Source organism: Platichthys flesus, chromosome 16 (assembly GCF_949316205.1).
Source record: "Platichthys flesus chromosome 16, fPlaFle2.1, whole genome shotgun sequence".
Taxonomy (NCBI): domain Eukaryota; kingdom Metazoa; phylum Chordata; class Actinopteri; order Pleuronectiformes; family Pleuronectidae; genus Platichthys; species Platichthys flesus.
The window spans coordinates 12,079,581-12,100,175 of NC_084960.1; the positions used below are offsets into that span (position 1 = coordinate 12,079,581).

Consider the following 20,595-nt stretch of genomic DNA (forward strand, 5'->3'; position numbering starts at 1 on the left):
TCGAGTATCTTTCACCATAGTTGCAGATGTGAAATCAATTAAAAACACAGCAGTTTAAACACAGGTTATAAAAGAAGCTTTATTTGGTGTGGTGCCCATTACACTGGTAACACTATTAGATAAATGGAAAATGACCTATGTTGATGGATAAAAATAAAAGAATGGTATTTTAAGTATCCCATACTTAAAACTTGGGGAAAAAAAGGAGAGGTCATCAACAAACAAACTTCTTGTGAAAATTTAAACAATTCTTTTAGGTCAACTGTTAGGTGTCTGAACACGTCTCTGATCAGGGTTTACACAGGCTATGTTCATCACCGATTTCAGATCTACTGTAAAGGTGCATAGCAAAGCTTAAAGTGTCTTACACTAATAATTTGCTGTCAACACTCCCGTACTTCTGATCAGAGTAAACAAGCCACCAACATAGGGCCGGTCCCCGATCGCCCTCTTTAAAACCATGCTGTGATCAGGCTGCTTCCTGTGCATCTCAGAGGCTTTCAAGGATCACCTGATTCGGGACCGTTGGAATACTGCTTTGTCATTCAGTGAGCATGGATCTTGTCGCCATTTTTATTTGATGTCTTTAAGCAGAAAACTGTATTTTCCAAAGTCATTGTCATTGGGTGCTATAAGATGGTCTTTTTTGGCTTTGGCAAGTTTCATCAAAAGGAATTCCCGGCGCTCCGTCCACTCTTTTAGCTCCTGCTCCCCGTGGGCCAGCTTACAGTGGTCATCCTCTGTGCACGTGTCTTTGAGGAACCTGTCAAAACACCACACATCAGATGTCAACCATCAGAAGCTTGGGAGCCGGGGAACAAACAACACGCTGCGTCAGATAATCTCACCTCTCACAAACTTTGAAAGTGCCTGTGGGAAATCGATACTGCCAGCAGTTCTGGTCGTCCTCCGAGTTGAAAACCCGGTCTTTGTGTTTTTCTGACGTGATGTGCTGCTGCCACTGCTTCTCGCTGTTGCAGTTTTTACCACACAGCCAACAGTGATTGCCAGCCTGGGGGGAAAGAATGAGCAATCTCACTAATTGCCATCTGTTTATCAGAACTACCAAATATATTGGGGTTTCTTTTTTTATTTAAGCATCTACTTTCACCCAAGTGATAACATGAAGACAGCAGCTGATGGGCTATTTACAGCAGGCCCCCCTTGACCTGATTCTGCTCAATGCTTCTCTTTGATTATAATGTTTTCACGAGTTGGTATCAGAATATTCAATTTATATTCCCATTAACATGTTAGAGACAATATTACATCGATTATGGCGACAACAAGCAGTTAGTAACAGCCATTTGTCAATTTCACTAAATGTGAAAAGTGCCATAGGACATTATAATGTGATTAAGATGTATACATAATGGGACTACAGTTAGAATACTCCACATGTTCGGATTTGATTATTGGTCATTTTTGTGTTACCTGTATCTATTATGCTATTTGGATTAAGGTAATTAGAAAAATGACAGCATCTTATTCAGACTATTGCCATATATTTCCATCTCAAACTATTACTCTTATTGCAATAGGTGCAAAAAAGAAGCATAAAAGCAAAACTATTCCATCCTGGTCGCAAAAGACATTTTCATTATATTATTGACTATGCATATAATTGAATTAAAACATTAAAATCTTATGTTGCATCACACACGTTAAGCATTAGGCAAAAATAGTGTTTATTTCATCAACAATCGAGTATAAAAGCAATAAAACGCGGCTGCTGATGCGTCTGTGTTTTCATAACAACCCGGTTTAATAGCTGGAGATGATAAACACATAAAACAAAGAAAAGGAAATGAAGGTGTTATCCTACAGCATTTGTATAATTCGACCTAAACAAAGCAGTAGGCTCTTATTTCACAAGCTAACTGCCCCAGAGCAGTTTGAATGTGTCACCAGACAAAACCACTGACACCACGGGGCTTTTAAACTCACCACTTCCTCTGCGTAGTCTGTTGGCATGTGGATCTGCTTGCCGTTCTCCCTCACAGAGTTACCCGAGGTCTCGTCCCCCCAGCCAGGCTTCTGTGACTGCAGCCACTGCTCATAAAGCTGATCCATATCTGGAACTGAATGAGGAGGGGATAGAAATGAGTGTGCGTCACATACTAATTAGATGCCACCAAGCAAGAGAGCCCAACTCACTATTGTTTTCCTTCATGTAGGTCCAAAGGTCCCGTTCTTCTACACTGTGAGCGAATGTGCAGTTCCCGATGTACTGACACTTCTTTCCAGAAGTCACGTGCATGCAAATCTAAGTAAGGAAAAAAACAAACATTTGGTGATCCTTGCTGGGATTTGCAAAAAAGCAAATGAGGCAAGCTCAGTCGAGAAAAGTTTTTTCCACACCTCAAACTGAGACGGGATCGGCTTTTTGGTTGGAAGCGCTCGAACTGTTGTCCACTTTTTCCTCTCATGGGAACTTACAAGCACCACCCGTCTGTCTTTCGCCCACCTGACACATAAGAGTCAGACTTTGTGATTATGCACCCGATTATACAGTTATTTTTGAAAACATTAACAAAGACCTCTGATTACTCACGTGTGTCTTGCCTTGGCTGAGCAATACTTCTTGTTTTTGTCGGCTTCGCTCATTTGGCCATTTCTCCAGCACTGGCCACAGACAAAAATCATCTTCAGATTTGGAGGCCCGAACCTCCTCTGTGTGTTGGACAGCTGCGGATGAGATCGGAAGGGATGGGTCAAAGCCAATGAGGACTGTTAATGTAACAACACACTGACAGGTTTGGGAAAACCAGCAGCGAACCGACTCCTGATGACTTACCTGGACTCCCTGCAACGATGCTGTGGCGTTCCAAAACTGCTTTGCTTCTTGGACAATACTTTGATGAGTAATACCTTCATGATGCAAAAGAAAAAATGTCATTAAGCGGCGACGAGTACTGCGGAAATTGTTCATTTGGGTTTTGTGGAAAAGACAAGATCCCTAGGCGTGTATTTCAGGTGTAAAACCAATTTGATCGAGGATGGAAAAATAGAGTCTCACCAAGCTCGTGCTGCATCATCCAGACCTTCAGCTCGATGAGGCTGTGGGCGTAGAAGCACTCGTCCTCTCTCACGCAGCCGTAGCGGACTTCATGGCGACAGAGATCCAGCTGGCAATTGAGAATCAGCGGCCTGATTTTAGAATATCGGACCGTGTTCTCCTTCAAAACGTGGACCATGCACCTAAAAGACAAACAGAACTTCAATGCTCACAAGCTTATCCTAATCGCACCTCATAATCTCATTCCCTCACAGGGTCTTGTTTGCTTTTAGTGTACGAGTTGGACTCTAAAGTCAAGTCAACCGCTCACACATACTGTTAAAGTAAACACGGGGGTTTTTAGAGGTAGGAAATGTGAAATGACTCACTTATGGTCCTCGAAGACATGCTCCGTCACTGGATGAGAGCAATAAGAAGGGTGATCTTTGTTGGTTTTGCTGATTATTCTGGGTTTGTGGTCAAAGCAGACCTGTGGAGCACATTCAATTTAAAACCAGCCCAAATGTATTTTGGTAATAACAGAAGGCTGAGAGGGGCGACATCCATCACTCCGCTGTTGTTACACAGGAGAGCTTCTGCTTGAGGGAGGGTTTGTTCTAATAAGCACATTAAACCAACCATGCAGCAGAAGATGTTTATGTGTCATTATATTATATTCTTGCATCCACTTAAAACTCCATTATAACTGTTCCGAGTCTTTCAGCTACTAATAAGTACCAGAAAAATAAATGATTTCACAGAAAGAAAGAAAAAACATCAAAGAGCTAAATTATTTCCTTCACTTTTATATATAAATGCCTTATTTTTCAGATTAAGTGTCAAATTTGGACAAATAATCAGTTTTCTTGACAGCCGGAGATTGAAAGAAACACCTGAAGGGAAAAGGTTTTTAAATATTTTCTCCTCACACTGAAACGAAAAATTATTCTGCTTACGTGCATCACTTCTAGTAAAAACTTGATATACCCATGCAATACTATTACAAATGTACCCCACCATATTCGAGTTTACTCACTCCGCAGAGAAACATGAAAATCCCACGATGCTCCTGCAAGATTTTGGGTACACTCAACCGGATGTTGGAGTTGGGTCCATAAGGATCGAAGAGCAATTCTCTGGAGATGAACCCTTTTCGCTCCAGAGTCCAAACATCAATCTCTTCTTGGCAGTATGCAAACGTGCAGTGGCCAGGGTACAGGCACTCTTTTCCAACTGCCACCTCTGAAACGACACATTGTACGTTTTGTTCTTATCCAGATACAGCAAAGTGTAAAAAGTCCAAGAAAATGAAAACACGCCATGCAGACAGAAAATTAGAGGCAGGAAAAGGTAAACGAGTCAACGTACCTAGGGTCTTCTTTGCTTTTACTTTATTATTGAAATGAGTACTTTTGCAATTTTTTTCCTTCTGGAAAAATCTAAGTGATGGGCTTTAGGGACAGAACTAGAGTTAGCGGCCTTTGGTTTTATGCCTCCACCCACCAGTGCAGTTTCAGTCTATATACAACTTTTTCCAGACTCTTATGAGATCACCATGACCTTTGACCACCAAAGTCTAATCAGTCCATCATTAAGTCCAACTGAATTTGAAGAAATTCCTTCAAGGTGCTTCTGAGATATTGCCTCTGGCCACTGGCTATCGGAGGCATAAAGATGATTTACGTTAAAATCAATGATTTAATATAGAGGGCAGAAAAGGGAAAATAAAATCTCGTTTGTAATTGTTACCTTTGCAAATGTAATATGGCCCTACATATTGGGTTTTTGTTGGTCTGGGCCGAATGAGCTTCCACGATTTATCTGGCGAATGCTTGATTCTGCCAAGTAATGCATCCTTTTTGCATTTATGCTCTTCGGTATGAAATGTGTAATCCAACACACGTGGCCCTGTGGATAGGAAAAATAAATAAAAAAACGTTTACATGGTTGCAACATTATTTCCTTTGCAAAAAAAAAAAAAAGAATCCAACAAAACGATTCCTCACCAGTTCTGACATAGCACATCGAGCAGGCTTGTTTGAATTCATGCGTTTCAGCTAACGGGCTCTTTGCTAAATCCACAGCAGCAGGAAGACCCTTCACCTCAGGCATGCCCACTGCCATCCCCATCGGGGTTTCCTTATTGTCAAGCTGTATCAAAAAAGAAGTGACAAAATATAAACACGTAACAATACACAGATGAAGTGCCCAATAATTAATAACATATAGAATGAATTACCAGTTGAATGAACGGATTTGAAACATAATCTGAAAGTTGGACAAGAGAGAGAAAAGAAAACAAGATCAGCCGGCCACTTATTTACTTACTAAATCTTTTACTACATGTCTACAGAATAAAAGGTAACAAAGAGAAATACCCGTTTTGAAGTCTGTCATGGTGAGCGTATCTAGGGAGTCCAGCGCTGGGGGCAGGGCCTCAAAAGTGTCCATATCAAAATATGTACTTGTCCCTGATTTGTGATAGAGCGGGGGCAGAGTCACAGTGCACTGCTGGAGAAACGGGTTGATGTGAGATTGCATTAGGAATGGACTCGACATGGAACTGCCCGAGGCAATACTGATGGGCAGAGGAAGAGGGCCCTTCACTGTGGGTATAACCTGAATAAACGACACAACAAGAATGGTAACGGTTAAATCGCGGTTCTCTTCAGGGATCGACACACTCATTTTACTTATCTGATCTTTACTTATCTGACTTACCATGTCTGAGTCGGCTTGGTCCAGAAGATCATCTAGGTCATCCCCAATAATGTCTGTGTCAAAATCTGAACTGGTTTCAAGTAGAGGGCAAGGGTCCACGGTTCTGCAGCCGTTTACAAATGCGTGCACAGGGAGAGGAGCTGACGTGGGCAAAGACCCAGGCAGGATAAAGTTCTCGAAGCCCGGAGGTTCAGACGGGGTCACCGATGAGATATTGTTTTGGGGAGGAAAGTCGTCCACCACTGCATCATTCAGGGGCGGGTGCGCTGCCACTGGAGCGGGGATGGGAGCCAGGACCGGAGCCAAAATGCTGCCGTCCTGGGTCAACTGAGGCACTTCTAAAAACACATCAGGGGCAGATAAGATGAATGACTGACCTTTGCCCTACTCTGCTCTGATAACCAAATCATAGCTAGGTTAAGTATTCAACTTACCAACTTCTATATCGTCAACTGAAGAGGAGCCATGGGAAAACTGAAAGTTTAGAAGAATTTCATTGAATCATGTCTTTAATGGGAAAATACACGTCCATAAGTGGGATTGATGCTTCCTTACCTTGTCACATGATGCATCTTGATAGTTCGATCCTCGCATTACATTCAAGGCAGGCTGTTAAAAAGGGAAAATACACAAATAAAAAAATTTGATTTATTTATGTTCATCACATGGTTTAATGCATTTTATTAACTAACACTTTAAAAGCAACAACAAATCTATACAAATTCCAATCTGTTATGACCTTAACTAGAACATTTACAACTGGTTCTTCTTAGTGAATTCCAATTTCACCTTATCTGATATGGCTTCTCTTCGTTGTCATAAGATGGTTGAGATGGTTCTTGAAAGTTGAAACTCACACATACCTTACTCCTCACATAAGCTTTACGGATTTTCAATCCCAAAATTTTGGCAAGGTCCTGAGTCAGCTGTGTAACACTGGGATCCTGGGTAAAATAATAACATGAGAAGCAATTATTCAAAAGGTTATTCAAATGTTAGAATGTGGACTGGCCAGTGTCACACCTGATGCAGTCATCTGTCACACAATCTGACATTTCCCCAACGGTGAGTCAACAACAGTTTCCCTGGAAATTTCTGAATGAATACTTATAGTAGCAGTAACATGTCTTTAAATGCACTGCTGATCTTTAAAAGTCCCATATTGTAAAAAGAGATGTTTAACTTTTTTTAATGAGCAGGTCTAGACAACAAGTGGTTAGCTGTCGTTGACCTGGTCGTATGTCACTCAGATAACAATAAAACCGACCGGTTGTTGCTAGAGCTCCTGACAGAAACATAAAACTGATGTAAAACGTTACTGAAGTTGTTTTTGGAGCCTTAAATCACAAAGTATCTTCTTACGGCTTTAAAAACGTCAAATTAAATACAAAATATGGGACCTTTAATAACAACATGACTCTACTGGGTGTGCTGAGCCTGCAGGCGGCCTGTACGACATTTCAACTTTTGTCACATTTTCAGTGATAAAGTAGGAGGATGTCCGGCCAATTTGGTTAAGTAAATATAGAAACACACGGATTAAGAACCTTACCTGGGGCACAACTAAAGAGCATTTGGCAACCGTCTCGTAGGCCATCTGATGCCTCCCCATCTCCTTCAGAGATTTTGCTTTTCTGTACAGTGCTTTGTAGTTCCCCTCGTTCAAGTGGAGAGCCTTTTCACAGTCTTCTAGTGCTTGGTCGTACAGTCCCTTAGGAAAAAAAAAGAGATGTCACAGCGTTATGGAAAGCTCTTCAAACATAAAGTAGTATGGGTGCGGTATGTAGCCTCCCGGAGAAGTGTTTGTTCCCTGCCATGGAACATGACTATGCATTCACTGACAGGACGCTCCTCTAACAGTACCGATATGGGGCTGCCCTGTCAAAGCCTGTGATCAGTAGTGGTGGGGGGAAAATCGATTCTGTTCAGTATCGCGATATTTTTTCTTTTTTTAATACTTTATTTACAATTTTTGCTATATTTATTTATATATAATTATATTATATTTTACTATTCAGAAAATATAATTACAAAGGTCCTGTGTCCTGAGTGTTCAAGGACAAAGTTTTTGCACTACCCTTTCTTAGTTTTTGTACTTCAGTTAATGTGTAGAAGACAATGTTGTTCACAGAATTAAAGGTGATATTTGAAGTGAGTTGAGCAGTCTTATGTTCCTCATTTTTTGTAATGCCTTTGAATAATATGAGGGATATGAATTGCAATATTTCGCAGAATCGAATCGCAATACTTGCTGTATCGCAATATGTTAAGGATCACAATATTATTGAATCGTGGCCCAAATATCGCAATACTATCGAAAAGTCACATTTTTGCCATTTCCCACCCCTAGTGATCAGTCAGAGAACCTGCAGTCGACAGAGTCTTCAATGCGAGCGTATCTTTTATTGCCAGTGAGTGTGCAGTGAGGTTCAGGGGACGTCCGGAGACTGAGCACTTACAGTGTAAAGCGTCAGGCCAAAGGGAGCTGGCATTTAAAGTGCTTCAGAGTAAAACTGAAAGAGACTTGAGGCTGACAGTCGCCACCTGCTTACCGGAACAACATTTAGGTATGCAGCAGCCCGATTTGAATACAGCGTCTCTAGTAAACCAGTTGGAACAGAGATATCCTCAGAGTCAGCGTACTCTGCTATGTTCAAAGCTTCCGTGTACATCTCGATGGATTTGGTCCATTCCCCCTCGTTATACACGTCATTTCCTTCTCCAAAAAGATTCCACACGAGGTCCTTAATGAACACCTGGAGATCAGAAAGAACCGGATTAGTTCTGAAAACAGTGCAGTGGGTCTGCCCTTTTACTTACTCACCAAGATCACTGGCTTTTTTTCATGTCGCCCTGGCATTGTCCATAAATGGGTTTTGCTTTGTGAAGTACAAGTGCTGATGCTTAATAGTAGGTGGATGTTTACATAGCTTACCTCATACTGCTCTTGGTTTCCGGGAAATGGAAGCGTTGACCTGAAAGGAAACAAGGTTTGAGTTATAACCTTTCAAAGCTTCAACTGGACAGAAACTAAAAAACTAAAAGAAATATGAATAAGATTTAATTCGGGGTTCAATCAAGCTCATTTAGCTTAACTCAGCACAAAGTTAGATTCAGCACAAAAAAGGAAATAAGTAAAATATTTGATTATATAAATTGCAACAGCTATACATTTTATTTTATTCACAATATAACTGAAAGTTGTCGTTGTGGTTTACTTGTTACGGTAAGGCTATATTAAGATCAAAGTCAGGGTAAGGGACTGGTTTAGGCCAGTAGAAGTTATGGTTAAGATGAGAATATGTCTCCAGGAAATGAATTTAAGTCAGTGTGATATTCGCTGAAGTGTGTGCATGTGTGTGTGTGTGTGTCCTTGGTTTGGTTGCTGTGTGTGCAGATGCTGACTGCAGAGTCCACAAAAAACTCTCCCTCCCCGCAGAACTAAATATTCTAATTGTTTCATTCTAATTTTTAAGTTATTAAATGTCATCTATTATACATGATTGTTCAACAAGTTATATTGGGTTATCTGCATGTGGACACAGAGCAGAGGTGACTGCCAAGAGTAATGGCTGCAACACTTAATACTACCTCTGGTGCACTGTTAAGGATTTGATGATTTGATTTCAAGTGCAATTAAATGTTACAGTGGAAAATTGTGTGATAGTCATAGTTGTGTTGTCAGTGAAGTTTCATGTTGACTGCACAGTGATGACATACATTGTAGTATTTTAAGTATCACTTTTGTTTCGCGGATAAAGGGGCCTTGTCAGATACGATGAAATGAAATGAAGCGCTGCCTGGCACAGTTCTGAAACAGCATGTGGATATTACAGCCAGTGCACCAGATGCATGACTACAAACCCACATTAGAAGACAAAGCGGCAGTACTGACAGTAATCAGCTGACTCACTGACACCAGGCCATCAGCGCTACATGATGCAACAATGACAGATCATCCCGAGCACTACACTGTCTACAGAGATGACCAAGCTTTGTTCTTCTAATGAACTGACAACAGTGATGTTCTAGGACCTGTGTCAAAAACAGGTTTATAACACAGGAGCTGAAACCACCCAGAATAAGTCATTAGACTTTACACAAGTGTAATTATGAAGAGTTGCATTATCATATTAGTAAAACTTGGGTATTTCTATCATTTGAGGGCAAGATACCATCAGATTAGCAAGCAGGGACCCAAACCTTACACCACCTTGTTTCTCTCTCTCTTATGTAGTAGTATTAAAAACTACACAGCAGTCATCGAGTTAACCGCAATTTCATAAATTGATCAACATTTGAGAAGACCAAATCAATCAATCAAATTTTATTTGTATAGCCCATATTCACAAATTACAATTCGTCTCTTCAGGCTTTAACAGGGTGTGACATCCTCTGTCCTTAACCCTCAGCAAGAGTAAGGAAAAACTACTAAAAACCCTTTTAACAGGGTAAAAATACATAGAAACCTCAGAGAGAGAGTCACTTGTGAGGGATCCCTCTCACTCTCAAAAGATCAATAAAGACTTTTATAAACAATTGAATCAATACTCTGAATAAAAACAAATGTGATATGTTGTTTAAATCAAAATCAAGACAAAATCCTATGAATATTTTACATAGGACATAATGTGAGAACAGCTGTATGAAAATGATGTATCCCTGCGTGAACCAGGTGTTTGTCTGTACACACAAACGGCGTCTGACCCATGTCCCACTGTAACACTTACTGGATGAACTGCAAGCCCTTCTGGATCTCCTGCCAACGGCTCTTCCTGTCCTGACATGCTGCGGACATGATGGTTGTGCGATGAAATATCCGCTCCTCGGTCAGCACCTGAAATGATGACAATCATCATTATCATCGGAATTATTCTCCTTGAATTGACCAGGAAGAAAAATAGACACACACATACAGGAAAAATCCTCAACAGTGTCAACACAAACACACCCTGTCCTTTTTAATGAATCACAATCAGCAGCAGGTCGTCTAACTGGTTGACGGTCACTATAGCAGCCTGTCGACGTGAGTCTCGTCCTGCTTCACTGCAACTTTGGTCGCTTCCGCATTTAGCCAGAACGTCGACAGTGCGGATCCGGAAATTCTGTTTTCCTTTAGCCAGGGAGCTAACGATGTCAACAAATGAAGCGCCCACTGATTCTTGACCATATTTACAGTAAAAGCTTAATATCTGGATCTGTAGGGGAGGGGCGGTTACAGCTCCTGAACGTGGGGACCCGTTCAATCTGGGCTTTTAACAGAATGATGGCCATTATCGGACACTTTCAATTCGGGAGTTAGTAGAATCTACTGTCTGACCCACTCAAGTGTTTCACTGGATACACAATAAGTGTTGGTCATCCAAACAGCCCACATGGCTTCTATTAGAGCACATGGTTTTTTTTAGCAGCCCCTTGACGTGAAGGATTTAAATCACAACACATAAACCCGCCAATTTAAAGCTGTCAGCCCCGCTTGTGTTGGCTCGCTATGGAGGTTTCCACCACGTTACTTTAAAGTTAATTTCAACGGGTTCCCTGATCAGAAGAGGATCTGGGTCACAGCAACATTTGCTTATCGACTCATGGGGCAGAAAAGTTGTGGTAACGTCATGTCAGCTAATGGGCGGGTGGGCATGGTCTGATTTGCACTGCAACAGCCCAAAACAAACTTTTACTCTCGGGAACTTTACTGTGCCCGGAAGCCAAACAACCAAGATTACTCACATACGACTGACAGTAGAAATAAATATATAAAATGGGAGTTTTACAAGGAAGTAAACCTTTGTCCGATTATGGATGCATATGCTTTAGCACACGTGTGTTACCACCTGGGGGGACACTTCTCGTTAACAGGCATCAGATGCTAGCAACGCTTCGCTGTTCGTAGCCCACACATACACTTTAACCGCTGCCGACGCTCAAATAAAGCGCAACAGTTTCAAACTACGCTGTGAAAGACACAGACTCGACCGGCGCCATGACGCTATCGGGCTCCGTCTCCAGGAGAAGTGGGAACCAAACAAAGCGCAGACATGCCAAAGTTAAACTAGTTCCCCAACGCAAACAATAGCGATCTGTTCATGTCTCTTCCGACCGGGACCCGGCGAATATCAGAGAAACGAGCCGCCGGCGGCCGCAGTGCGTACTCACATGAATGGATCTTTATTCCAAACAAACCTTACGTCGGTTATCTAAAAGAAGAAGAAATGCTTTTATTTCCTTTTAGCTAAAATAACTTAGCTAGATGGCTGTAACGCTGAAGGCCGCCCTTTGCATCTTCTTCTACTGCCAGGGGCGGCGCAGCGTACACGGAGCTGCTGCCCCCCGCAGGCACCTGAGGGACACGACAGCATCCTGCATACATGTGACGATGCAACTTCAGGGGGAAATCCACACAGAGTTTTGCATTTGGAAACAGACAGATAAAGGTAAAGAAAGGATTATGATGAAACATTAATTAAATCCACAATAATGTAAAAAATCCTGGATCCACAGATTTCCAATTGTATTTGTTGCAGGTTGCATTTCATTTGCCTTCAGTATAATGAGGATCCTCCCTTTGTTGCGGCATTCCGAACTGTTTGCATGAGAAGATCAAATGTCTTTCCCTTTGCGTGTCACTTTACTTGCAAGCGAAACTAGTGAGGTCACAAGTAAGGGCTTTCTACAGGCTCATTGCCTCATTGAGTCTTTGTTTTAAGTTTTATTTTCTAGAAAAAAAAGAGTTGTTTCCCCGCTCCTTTCATTATCGTCAAATGCAGAAATAGAATTCAAAAAAGGAATCTAAAAATATCTTACAATTATTTAGAAAAATGAAATTGATACATTCTTCATTCATTTACTAATTAATCTATCAGATGGAAGAAAACTTTGACCAGGTGACTTCATCTGAGGTAATTGTTTACACATCTTTAAAAAATTTAACCAAACTGGTTGAACGGCAGGTTCTGTGACTTTGAACCTCACACACCTTGTGGGTATCTCAAATCACATACTCTGACTCCAATTACCACCCAGCTAAATAAAGTGTGTATTCTTCTTTGGATGCTTTTTTGTTTTTGAAAATGTTTGTCTCTTTATTTGGAGCTGCTGTCTGATTCTCACCAGGTGAAATCTACCCACATTCGGGTGGACATGAAAAAAAAATAAGCAATAGCAGAACCAATGTAAATTGCTTATCTTTGTCTGCACTTTGTAAGTCATGTGTGAAATCTCAAATCCATTATGCCAAAGTGAAAACAGCAGTGTACAACGAGTAGTTGGTTTTCAATTCCAACATACGTTTTTAATTTGTTTTGGACGTAACAATGTTTGATGGGGACACAATTCTCTGAATCTCTCACCTTTCGTTGCTCTCATTTAATCAGAAAAGGTATTTTTGGATCTGTCTTTGTGCAATCACATCATCCTCAACCTTCTGAGTGTCTCTGTTGAAGGAAACTAATAAAGCCTGAGAATTTACTCACAGCTCAGTTCATTGCACATTTGTGGTGTATTCAGGCTTCAAATTGACTGGATCTCAACATTGGCTGGATGTTTTTTTCTACTTCAGAGATTTTTCTGCTTTACTGTTTGACATGGACACAGTCCTCTGAGTCTCTCACCTTTTTATTAATCAGAAAGTGTCTTTATTTGGTCATTTGTCTTTGTACAATCACATCCGCCTTCTGAGAGACTTGAGTTACAGAAAGGCCAAAAAGTTAAATTACCTGGTGAGGTAAGGCTTTAGACTGACATAAACATTTTCAGCTGATCTTAATCTTGGCCGGGGGTTTTCTTTTCTTTATTGACATTTACTTTAGTCTGAACATAAAGGTGGCCGACATGACTGCTCCCCAAAAGTGAAGCCAAATGTCTCAAACACTACCTGAAGTCTCCATGTTAAAAGATCCAAACTAAAAGGTCAAAGCACAGGTCACTTTTTTCTCAAAGATTTGTTTCGGTCATTTTAGATAGTTCTTGTCAAGCTGATGTTATTAAAATATGTCATATTGATTCTTGATACCTAATTAGGGTCAGGGTTGACAGCTAAGACCGACTATAGATTGGTTGAGCTTGTGTATTGATGGCACTTCACTACCGCAGTTCCATCCCCGATCCCTGCTGCGCGGAGTCTGGTTCCAAATGTGGAAAATTTCCAGGATATTTGAGCTTCATTTCTGTATAGGGGGAGGAAGTGGAGACACGGCACCCATCTTTATAATCAGTATATGCAGCCCTCTGAATCTTTTGCCACTTTCACCCGAAAGAGATGTTTTAGATTTTTTTGGGTGACCATTTTCTTAACTACATCATACACGGTGTTCTGGGGGTTTAATGTTACAAAGAACTAAAGAAATACCTGTTTGGCTTCCTGCTCAGTTCTTTGCAGATTTGTAGCTTAATGAGATTTCAGTATTATATATATTCAGTCATGGTGGGTTCAGCTTGATATGATCTTACCGTTGGCTGGATGTTTTGTGGCAGTGGATCGGAGCTATATATATATATATATAGGGATATATACCTGTGTGTGTGTGTGTGTGTGTGTGTGTGTGTGTGTGTGTGTGTGTGTGTGTGTGTGTGTGTGTGTGTGTGTGTGTGTGTGTGTGTGTGTGTGTGTGTGTGTGTGTGTGTGTGTGTGTGTGTGTGTGTGTGTGTGTGTGTGTGTGTGTGTGTGTGTGTGTATAAAGGGACGTGTCTCCTCGTGCAGTAGTCATCCTGGCAGCTATAAAAACTGCCAGGAGGAGGCGCTTATCTCACATTGTGCAGAAGCATCACTGAGAGACACACACACACACACACAAAAAAAATACACTGTGAATGTGTCCCCTGTTATCAAAGCCCAAACCGTGTGTCTTTTATGATTTAGCTGGCCTGACATTAGCACATTATAGATGACAACGGGGTCCAGTGTGACAGAGCAGAAAATATACTTTCAGAAACCCTAATAAAAAGATGGCAGGCAGAGATATGACAGGATTCATGCCGTTTCCAGATTCAGCTCTGCAATTTGTCAAAGAAACAACCTCGCCTGTTAAACTTAGACACTTGGAGTGCTGCTCGGTAAATCAGGCTGACAACAATGATAGCTGCAGTATGTCCTGAGTGCTTGTTTAATGGGGACAAGGCTCGGTTCTGCTTACCCCACTGACATGTTTATTTACAACAGGAGGAGATGGGCGAGAGGCTCCGGGTCGATCTCTTCATCATCATGGAGGAAAAACTGTGTCATTATGAGTGTGATTATTGTAATCATAAAGTCTGGTGGAATCTGTTTAGAGGAAGTGAAACTACACTGTTTGTTGTGTTTCTTCGAGTAACTGGCAGTGCGCTATAATGTGAGCAGCAATTATCTTTTATTTGAATGGTCTGTTTGGCTCTTTTTATAGTCTAAGAAAAGTTTATTTTAGTTTAATCCATATTTATTGTACCCTGTATATTCTGTGTGAACACTACTATGGCACTAAAAGAGCATATGTCTCCGCCAAGCCTCAGCCGCCCCACATTGTGGTAATCCGTCCAGACAACAGACAGACAAAAACACAAGCTTCTTGGTGGAGCTATCAGATATTTGGTAAACCCAATTTGTAGTTTTAATTATTGATCATTACTCTAGATCTAACTATCAAGGGTGACTACAATATGTAAAGTTTAAACAGTTTGTTGTGTTACGTGATGTTAAGTCACAGTTTTAGAAACCTTATTTGGAGAAACTTTGTTTAAAAACGATGCGACATCCTAGAATGTCTTTCTGTTATTTTTAGAAGCCAATAAAAAACCCGAAAAGAACATTTAGTACACAGTTAGTTAGGAAAACAAAATAAGTTAAAAATGATTTAATTGGATAAAGGGTATTTGAATTTGATGAATACCTTAACTGTTTTGTGTCTCCTGAAAAGTAAAAATATTCTTCCACATCTACTCTAAAAAAACAATAACCTTAGGCTTTAGTCCTGTAGGGGGCGTACTGTTTTACAAACACTGGATTAGCCTCTGGCCAATAGTGATGCTCAGGAGATTACTCAAGCAGCACCTAAGAAAAGCTCTCAACTCTATTCCCCACTCAGACAGACTGAGTGAAAGTGAACAGTGTGGAGTCGAGCTGCCTGTTGACATGTCTGCGTTCTACCGACTGCTTCTCCTGTTGTCTGGTAAGTTTCTCATTTACTATGAAGGGGAGATTTTACAGGCGATGAAATGCTGAGGGCTTAAATGATAATATCAGAACACAGGAGGGAGTCAGCGTAGGTGAACGCCCTGGGGAGAAACTACATACGACCCAGTGAGAGTGTTATTCAATCTATGTTGTTCTTAACAATAATATGTATTTTTCCTCCATTTCTACTTTGAAGCTGGTCAAGGTTGTCAGTGTAGATTTTCATGTTGCTCCTGAGGAGTAAGATGTTAGAAAATATAAAGTCTTATCTGAGTCTTATTCACTTTTAAAGGGTGTGTGGAATTCAGTTCAGCTGCACCTTTTATAGATTAGATCAGATTAGATATAGATCTGTCAAATACACAGGAAAATATGGATATCTTAAGTCAATACACCTGCACAGGTTCTTGTGAGACTTTGTTGCTTGAATAAGATATTGTGAATCTGCACGGTTCCTGCTGTTCCTCTTTGTATAATATTTATCAAATTCTGCTGCAAAAACCAGTGCCAGAGGAAGTGAGTCATTTCCAAGGAGCGAGCTCAGTTTGTTCTCCCTCTTCTGTTGTTTATTTCTCTTTGCAGTGGCTGTGGCCTCTGTGGCAGCACGCAGGTCCCAGCGGGCCAGGAGAGGGCTACTCGAGCTGGCGGGCGCCATCAAATGCAGCACAGGGAGATCTGCCCTGGCTTACATGATGTACGGATGCTACTGTGGACTGGGCGGTCAGGGCTGGCCCAGGGACCAGGCGGACTGGTGAGGCGGCAGCTTAAAATCGCACTCCCCTCGAACCCGACCCCGAAAGAAAACACATCTCACAAGTCAGAACACTCGATGATAGTGTGCAGCAAAATGTAAACAAGTTGACACTCTATATGTGGCCCACCTATACATTATGTGGAGCAAAATATATATCCAGCATGCTTTGGTGGTGTTTAGCCCTCCACTCCAGAGATGGTACGTACACATTATTTTCCTCCTCCTGGAGGCCTTGGACTCTTTTTAGTCATGCTACGTCCTGGGCCGTACACACAGGTTCCGTTTGCTAATGAGACGACTGAACCACAAACCCTGTGCCGTGGGATGGAGGGAGGAAATGTCCAATTTCAGCCGACTCACATGGCCCAGTGGTCGCTTCGATATAGGCCCAAAAATTCCACACCCAAATCCTAATTGCGGCCTCATTCTTCACCGCAGGACATTGAACCCCCACAAAACCAGTAAGCTGCTAACTATCTGTTAAGAAAACTCATGTGGTGATGCTTGCCTTAAAAATAGCAGTGGTGCAGTTCAAACCACAGAGTAGGGACTGTACCCACCTACTGCATTCTTGATCATGTGAAGTCTAGACGTAGTTTTGGCGGCTTCAGCCTTCAAAATAAAACCTCCATGCTGTTGTTTATGTTTTTCTGTGCTACGTTCAGGTGTTGCCACAAGCATGATTGCTGTTATGGAGATGCAGAGAGTCTGGGCTGCAGTACCAAAACAGACCAGTATCAGTGGACGTGTGAGGACAAGACAGCTGAGTGCGGTACTGTGTATTTAATGCTTAGCCAACATTTTTGTGTTTGTTATGGAAAACAAAGAACAGTAAATACTCATTGTTCTTCTTAGTTGCAACTCACGAAAAAAAATCATGCCACCAGTATAAAACCCTGACAGTGATCAGTCTCTGAGTGTTAATAAAAACACCCAGAAGGCAGTTGATGAGGAAAAGGAGATGTTTACAACCTGTATTTAAGTCCCCATGAATCAAAGTAACATATCTACCCACTAATTACACAAAATTATGTCTGTCTGTGAAACGCATATATCGCAAACTATTCATCCTATTGGCTTCAACGTGCCGTTTTTGGGGCAATTTGGAGACACGATACATTCAGTATCAATGGAAAAATTATGAACAGGCGACCAGCCCTCTGTAACTCTTGTTTTCTTCCTGCAATGTTTTTACATTGAGCTGAATTACAGACCTTTTATTTTGAAAAGTTGTGAACTTTGGTCTGAGGATTAAAACACCTTTGAAATAGCGGACATGTAATATATTGAGTAACACCACCTGTACAATTTCCAGTTAAACCAGGTAGGATGAACGCATAGTTTTACTGACTTCACTTTGCACCATAGACTGGATATACAAAGCTCTGCAAAAAACATCCAGCAGACAAACAACCAAAAAGTTCCGGTAGGACTTACTAATGACAAGGAATAATTCTGAAATAGCTCTGGAGCATAACCACAGGACAGGAGAACAGCCCATTCCAAACAGGCTGGTTTAGAGTGGGTGCTGCGTTAGTGATGGTAAATAGCAACAAAATTCATGAGGTTTACTCTTTAAAGCACCAGTTATTGATTTATTTTGAAAAATTATTATAAAATCAATTCGCAGTATTCACAATTAATGTATTTTCCTTTTAGTTTTCAGTCATTTCTCTGATTTAACCATTTTAAAGAACTAACTTCTAGTTTTAAGATCTAATATTTTGCAAACATCAGAAAAAGTGATCACAATATATTTTTTCTTCCATGAAAATCCTCTTTCCAGCTTGTCACTGACTGCAGATTGTTACTGTACTTTTTATCATTGCAGATGATTTGGAGGACAACTGTGAAATGCTGCTGTGCAAGTGTGACAGAAACGCTGCCAAATGCCTGAGAAAAGCACCTTTCATCCGAAAATACGCCTTGTGGCCGGATTTTATGTGCGGTTACAAACAACCGATGTGTAGTATTTATTGATACAATAAACACATCTGCTGTGATGACAGACGAAAAAGTCAATGGCTCTATAATGTGTCTTTTATGAACTGTTTTGAAACTATATCATCATCGTGGTTGAATTCTGGGGGATAAAACAATATTTCCATAAGGCAAAACCACAATTAAGACGTATAACACGTTTACACCACATGAGCACCTCATTTCTGACAAACGCCTGCTGACTCTCTGGAAGAGTCATGAGGGTTTACAGCTGCAGCTGATTCAGATTCGGATGGGAAAAAAAAGACGACTTGAGCATTCCTGTGCTGGGACTCTCTGCTGAGTCAGAGCTCAGAGCTCAGCAGACGTCTGATGTTAATCAGCAGAGGAAAGCTCAGTTAGCTGCTCCACAACAGACTACTCTTATATAAATGAAATACTATATGCGAAACAGAGCTCGCCTCATAACTCTGAAGGTAGCTCCCTGTGCTCTGGTCTTATTTCTGACTACGCCTCATTCACTTGGCTTTAAATAGAGTATTTGGAGATGTATTAATCGAAAGACAATTTTAAAATGAGATTTTTCAGCTTTGTCTAATTTAAAGTCTATGTTTACTGTGACTCAACCCTTATTTTATTTTAACCTAAAATCATGCATGAAAGAGTTTCCTTGCCTTTGTAGTTTTATTTTAGTAACGTAGAAAGCCACTTGATTCACTAATTCCACTGATTCAGACCATGTTCTTTTTTTCCTCCAATGTTTTCCCAGCAGTACACCATGGTTACAGATCATTGTGCCCGAAGGAACTTTCCCATGGAGCCTGCCGAAAAAGCTATATTCAGGGGATGGCTATTAAGTGACTTTGTGTACTTTCACCAGGGTGTGAGACCGTAAGGAAAACTCTCATGTGCATGATCCCAGTTTTCGATGCAGCACTTAAACAAGCGTCACGTGACATTTGCGACCTTTACATAGTGGGAAGCCTCCACAGAAAAATGGTGTCATCAAACCAGCTGGTTATAGCCTCTGTAGGATCCAAATATTGCCTGTAGATGGCGCCATATTCATAATCACTAAACTAGAAGCCCACCACTACTAGATCCTGGCAATTTTGGGAGCCCACTCAAAAAGGATTTCTGCTTCAAAAGAATCTTTGCTAAAATCAATATCATTTAGAAGCATGAAAATGAAAACAGATTTTATTTATACACCTAAGCTCTGAGAAATGAGATGCCTGTTACTGAATGGGGTTTTAGTGGTTGACACAGTCGGTCACATTATTTCGGTCGCACTCAGTTGGTTTTTGGGGTTTGGCTCGTGAACCGCTCTCAGTCCCTACGTGGAGTCAAAACCTTAATTTCCCCTCTGACACCCAGTAAACACTACCGCCATCGTGTCTGTAATCACAGTAAACAAAACCCTCCCAGATGCCACTGCTCCAGTGAGCTTTTGCACTCCAAAGGCCCGTCTGTGGGGCTCGCACAGGAAGACACAGTTTCTTTGTTGAGAGGGTGCACCGCTCATGAGCGCCGATTGAAATGGGAGTCGATGTTGTGGTGCAGTGTCCAAAGGCCCAGGACTGGAAATAAGTATCTGGGTCATGGCCCACAAACACTTGCTCGATTGTGTCCAACCTTCGCCTGGTATGAGCTCGGGAAGTTGTGGAAGTCATACGCTCTGTCCACCACGAGGCAGACAGCGAAATCAATTCAATACACAAGGTGATATATTTCCTTCTGCCTCTAACCTCTGCAAATTACATTTTCCGCTCACCCCTCTCCGCGGTTCTTGCTGCCTTGAAGTGGTGTGTCAAGGATTCCGGCCCCTTGACTTTATTGATGATCAAAGTCAATCGAAAAAAATCAGTCCAAAAACAACAAAACAGCAAAAGAAACACAACCCACAACAAAGATAGGTGAACTGAATACAAAGAGCACAAAATGAGTTCAAATGAGATTCAAATCCACCACAAATGCACAAAACAATGTTAAAAGAAACAGCAAACTTTGTCAGGGTGTCTTGCTCCTATTTTTGCATGG

General features: G+C 41.2%; 2 protein-coding genes across 3 annotated transcripts; one reads left to right on the top strand and one right to left on the bottom strand.

The window, feature by feature from the left end:
• Positions 1 to 61: 61 nt before the first annotated feature.
• On the bottom strand, positions 62 to 12,000 carry zc3h7a (zinc finger CCCH-type containing 7A). 2 transcript variants are annotated; one of them, XM_062407935.1, is made up of 23 exons: positions 11,873 to 12,000; positions 10,450 to 10,556; positions 8,655 to 8,694; positions 8,272 to 8,475; positions 7,272 to 7,430; positions 6,583 to 6,663; positions 6,275 to 6,328; positions 6,154 to 6,193; positions 5,720 to 6,057; positions 5,377 to 5,617; positions 5,238 to 5,266; positions 5,005 to 5,149; positions 4,748 to 4,906; positions 4,035 to 4,240; positions 3,388 to 3,488; positions 3,020 to 3,201; positions 2,798 to 2,871; positions 2,555 to 2,688; positions 2,362 to 2,467; positions 2,158 to 2,266; positions 1,948 to 2,081; positions 849 to 1,012; positions 62 to 763 (listed from the first exon to the last, which is right to left on the bottom strand). In XM_062407935.1, the coding sequence occupies exons 2-23, from the start codon at positions 10,515 to 10,517 to the stop codon at positions 574 to 576; spliced, it is 2,958 nt and encodes a 985-aa protein (XP_062263919.1). In that variant the 5' UTR covers positions 10,518 to 10,556; positions 11,873 to 12,000; the 3' UTR covers positions 62 to 573. The 2 variants fall into 2 exon arrangements, with proteins under 2 accessions (XP_062263919.1, XP_062263920.1); XM_062407936.1 differs by lacking the exon at positions 11,873 to 12,000 and adding an exon at positions 10,671 to 11,614.
• On the top strand, positions 11,952 to 18,636 carry pla2g10 (phospholipase A2 group X). The gene is made up of 5 exons (XM_062407937.1): positions 11,952 to 12,150; positions 15,772 to 15,855; positions 16,443 to 16,611; positions 17,280 to 17,386; positions 18,446 to 18,636. The coding sequence occupies exons 1-5, from the start codon at positions 11,967 to 11,969 to the stop codon at positions 18,592 to 18,594; spliced, it is 693 nt and encodes a 230-aa protein (XP_062263921.1). The 5' UTR covers positions 11,952 to 11,966; the 3' UTR covers positions 18,595 to 18,636.
• Positions 18,637 to 20,595: the final 1,959 nt, after the last annotated feature.